The sequence below is a fragment of the Cibotium barometz genome, chromosome 1, assembly GCF_041138505.1.
Source record: "Cibotium barometz isolate CiBa-2024 chromosome 1, ASM4113850v1, whole genome shotgun sequence".
NCBI classification, from domain to species: Eukaryota; Viridiplantae; Streptophyta; class Polypodiopsida; order Cyatheales; family Cibotiaceae; genus Cibotium; species Cibotium barometz.
The window spans coordinates 1,991,505-1,995,749 of NC_141046.1; the positions used below are offsets into that span (position 1 = coordinate 1,991,505).

General features: G+C 43.4%; 1 protein-coding gene across 1 annotated transcript; it reads right to left on the minus strand.

Annotated features, from left to right (window-relative positions):
* Window positions 1-894: 894 nt before the first annotated feature.
* Window positions 895-2,736, minus strand: LOC147641512 (3-dehydrosphinganine reductase TSC10A-like). The gene is made up of 4 exons (XM_086784703.1): window positions 2,389-2,736; window positions 2,019-2,282; window positions 1,783-1,933; window positions 895-1,491 (listed from the first exon to the last, which is right to left on the minus strand). Exons 1-4 carry the CDS (start codon window positions 2,665-2,667, stop codon window positions 1,142-1,144), a joined length of 1,044 nt encoding a protein of 347 aa, XP_086640829.1. The 5' UTR covers window positions 2,668-2,736; the 3' UTR covers window positions 895-1,141.
* Between the last annotated feature and the right edge of the window lie 1,509 nt (window positions 2,737-4,245).

Consider the following 4,245-nt stretch of genomic DNA (forward strand, 5'->3'; position numbering starts at 1 on the left):
TGCTCTACATTTTGTGCATGATGCACCATGCAGCGGTGCAATCGAGCACTTCAGTGTGCTTATTTTTTTGAGCAAGGAAAACACGTATGAAGGCTATGACAACTATGTTGGTGCTCAAGGTCCCATCTTAGATGCAACTATGTTACCATTGGAGTATGATAAATTAAAGAGTATGGACCCCATAGCCTTTTTACAACTGAAAAAGGCCGTGGTTGTCAATCAATGCATAAAGAGTCTATGTATGCAAGATCTGATGTTTCATGCATATACTAATGGCTTTGTGTCAAAGCAAGCACTGAAGACAAAAAGAGAGATAATATGTTTACAAATAGTGACGCACTAGCCACTTGGCCACTTCAAGTTACTAAAACTATTCAAGGTAAACATAAAACACATAAACTATGTTTACAATCCATACATGGTTTGTGAAGCCGAGAACAAACAAGTGATTGTGATCCTTTGGAGATGGGTCAAAGGAGATTCTAATCTACCCGCTCTAATATATGTCAAAGCACTTCTTGCTTATGAAATTAATGTTTCTTCTCTTGTATTTAAAAAGAAGAAAAATGATTCTTGGCAACATAACATTGCACACAATGGACTAATTGTGTTCTCAAAAATGACACTTAGATCCCCCCTTGTACACTTGATTTTGTACAATTGATTGATTGCTTTCTATGAACATGCTTCTTTGTCCCCCATTAATACCCATTATTAAAAAATGATTGACACGTTATTAATTAACAACTTAACAAGTAAGACCTTCATCATAGATTTGAAAAGAGAACCTCCTTTGGAATTCTATGTAATGGGCCTAGAATAGAAATGCTGTGAAGAGTGTTAGAAAGATACCATCCTGTAATGTAGTTTTCGTGGCTCAAATTCGGAAAAATCGACAGAAATTTTACTTAAAATTAGGGAATTTTAGTTTTCATAGAAGTCTAAAGGAAAATGGACAAAGGTAAATACCTCTCTTGGTTGTGAAATGTTTTTTGTTTTCCTAACACTGGTTGCGAAATAGATAAATGAAGGGTAAGTGTAGAGTCACGTGGGGTAGGACTACGTACACAGAGCTGCCAGAATTGAACAGTGTTGTTGTCAAGACGTAAGTAGGCGACAATAATAAGCATACATAGAGCGGTTACGAAGAAGAGATGCAGCCAACACCATGTTTTGTCTCATGGTCTGTGTGAGCCTTGTGAACCCCTTCCAGTATATCACGCCGTATGTTGCTGGCAAGAAGCAGAGAGAGGAGACGAAAGGGCACCAGCATCACCACCTCAAACACATATTTCCATGCATTCTCTGCCGGTATTAAGCCCCTTCCTAATGCCAATAAATGAATTCCTATCGACTGCGTCACCACTAGATAGCTGCCATGTTTCACCGCATCCAGGGTGCAGGTCGCTGTGTAATCTGGCGACTCCGAGCTCTTCTTGCTCAGCAAATTCACCTTCTTCATTATCTCTGTGATCTCCCCTTGGTTGCAAACTGCGTGTCATAATCACAAGATTGGCATTGCCATTATCAGAATGGTAAAAGAAAACCTCATATACATATATCCCTAATCACGCACATAAGTTCACTGTGTTATAAACCTAATCACTTTGATAAGTACACTATGTTGCTGCATCATCCTTGTAAATCATGACAATATATGGTGGGGTGTCCCGTGTCAAGTGGTGGTGTGTGAGCGTGTTTCGAAGTGCACTTCCAATTCAGATTTCCCAATTGAAAAAATTACAAACCTAATCATTACTTAATTAGGGCGTATAACCTCACCATCGTCTAAAATGGGGGTGTTCACGAAGCCCGGACACATCAAGGTTACTTTTATGTTGTTATAAGGTATGAGTTCAACTCGCAATCCTTCTGCCAGGCCCCTCAAAGCATACTTTGTTGCCGTGTAGACAGAATGGCCATACATAAAGAACTGCAGCACCAGGAACAGAAAGGCTATTTAACCTGATAACAAAATTGATTATCAGAAAAAGCAAGGGAAGGGAGAGGATGTATACAAGGCCAGCCATGGAGGATATGATGACTATGCAGACTGGGTGATCCACACTGCGTTCCTTGAGAGAAGGGAGGGCTTCGTGCAGAGTGTAGATGGTCCCGTTCAGATTGGTGCGGATGACAGTGTCTACATCCTTGATCTCTGTATTCTCCAAATAGCCCCCTCGAGTGAGCCCCGCATTGCACACTAGCAAATCAATTGGCCTCCACCTTATAGCCTCCTTCACCGCACCAGCTATGGCAGCATAATCACCCACATCGGCCACCTGCAAGCATATCCATTCTTATCTACTATTCTATCCTAATTCTGTATACACCTATCCTTATTATGAGCTAATTACGTCCTCTATCCTACTTCATCAGCTATTTTACCTGGCACATTATCTTGTCCCGCCCACACTGAGTTTCTTCCACCAGTCTGTCAACTGCTGCTGCGAGATTACTGGCGCTTCTCGACACGAGGCTCACATAAGCCCCCTCTTGAATGGCCTTCTTGGCTATGGCGAGCCCAATTCCACTCGAACCACCTGTGATCAATGCATGCTTGCCTCTCAAAGACTTCATGAACAGGGGCTTCTTTGTGCTAGCCATCATGTTCACTACCAAGCCCAACGCAAGTGCTAGGCAAACGCCCACCACGGTGAGCTCCATGGGCACAACACTTGCAGCTGTACAACAGATCAGCTCTTCTTAGAAGTAGGGTGAGGTGAGCTTTGGAGATATCCTTTGAAGTTATAAAGGCTACTGAGTTATGAACACGCGTGGAAGCTGGACCCTCAAAAAAGCAGTTACATATGTATTTACCCTCAGATAAAGCAGCTGGACATTGTGTATGGAAGGCAGCTGCTCACCATGTACTGACTAATCGTGTTATTAGGCTGCGGGCCCTGGGATTTGGGAATTCGGGCAACGTACTCGTTTGTATTAACGCTAGCCATAGCTACCGTGCAAGTAGAGCTTGCACATCAAAGTCACCCACACCCAACAAACAAAAAGCTTGCAAAACAATGAAGCACAACAAACAAAAAGCTTGCACAACTCTTTTTAACACCCCCCCCCCCTCTCTCTCTCTCTCTCTCTCTCTCTCTCTCTCTGTGTGTGTGCAAGGGCCCTTATAAAAGCCATGATCTACCCGAGTTCAAGTCCCACTGTTGGTCATATAAGCCCTCGTGTTGCATTCTACCGACGTTAATACCTCTCTCTCTCTCTCTCTCTCTCTCTCTCAAACTTGCCTACAAAATATAAGCCCACACCCTCCCATTGCCACAGCACAAAATAACAAAACTTTCACTCCTTGGGTTACACATGGTTGCACATCCCTCCATCTCGCCATGTGTCCCCCCCTTTCTTCAGGTGCTTAATATAGGTAGTATAGATACATAGATATAAAAGTATAGATATACACATAGATCAGGCCCTTACATGTCATCTGATGGCGAGAGTGGGAAAGTGGCCATCAAACTCACTCATGCATGCGTAGTGGGACACATTGGTGTTGTACATTGTGCATGTAAAGCCCATCACCTTAGCAATGGGGGAGTGGGTGCAGGGGGGAGGGCAAGGCACTGGTGCTCGAGGAGATCCATAGTTGGGGCGATTGGGACCTGCAAGAAAGCAATGCAATGAAGCGCTCTCGCGAAGCAGAGGAGGAAAGTTCGGATATGAAGACGAGGTATCTTGATTGGGTAGCGTGTAGAATGGGCCCTAGCATCTCTGTCGACCAGTCATCTGCCCGCTAAGTTGGTAATTTAAAGGCAAGTAAACCTGTTCTCAATATGCAATGATATTCTATTTTGCCCGGGTAGACTGCCTGCCAAGCTAGAGTTAAGAAGATGGCTTCAAGAAGATATTTTTTATGAAAATCTGGTATCTCAAATGTTCTATCTTGGAAAGGGCTTCTTTAATGTGATGTTTTCTAGGGGACAGGTTGTTTATGGGTTCAAAGCTTGTACATGATGTACCTTTCGACCCCTTGTTTGATATAAATAAAAGTCTTAAGAGTCCTGTCCGGTGTGGGTTGGTCTCCCTCCCTCGCTTGGGCTGCTGCACTTGGGTATTTAGCCAAATCCTTGGCCCCACTTTATACATCCCCAAAGAAGAAGAGTTTGGTTGGCATGCGAACAGAGTCTGTGTTTCTTGGAACACTGGTATCAAGACCCCTAATACTATGGAGGTTGATCTGGGAGAACTCGGGAAACTAGTATTGGCATTAAAATTTGGCCCCTTTAT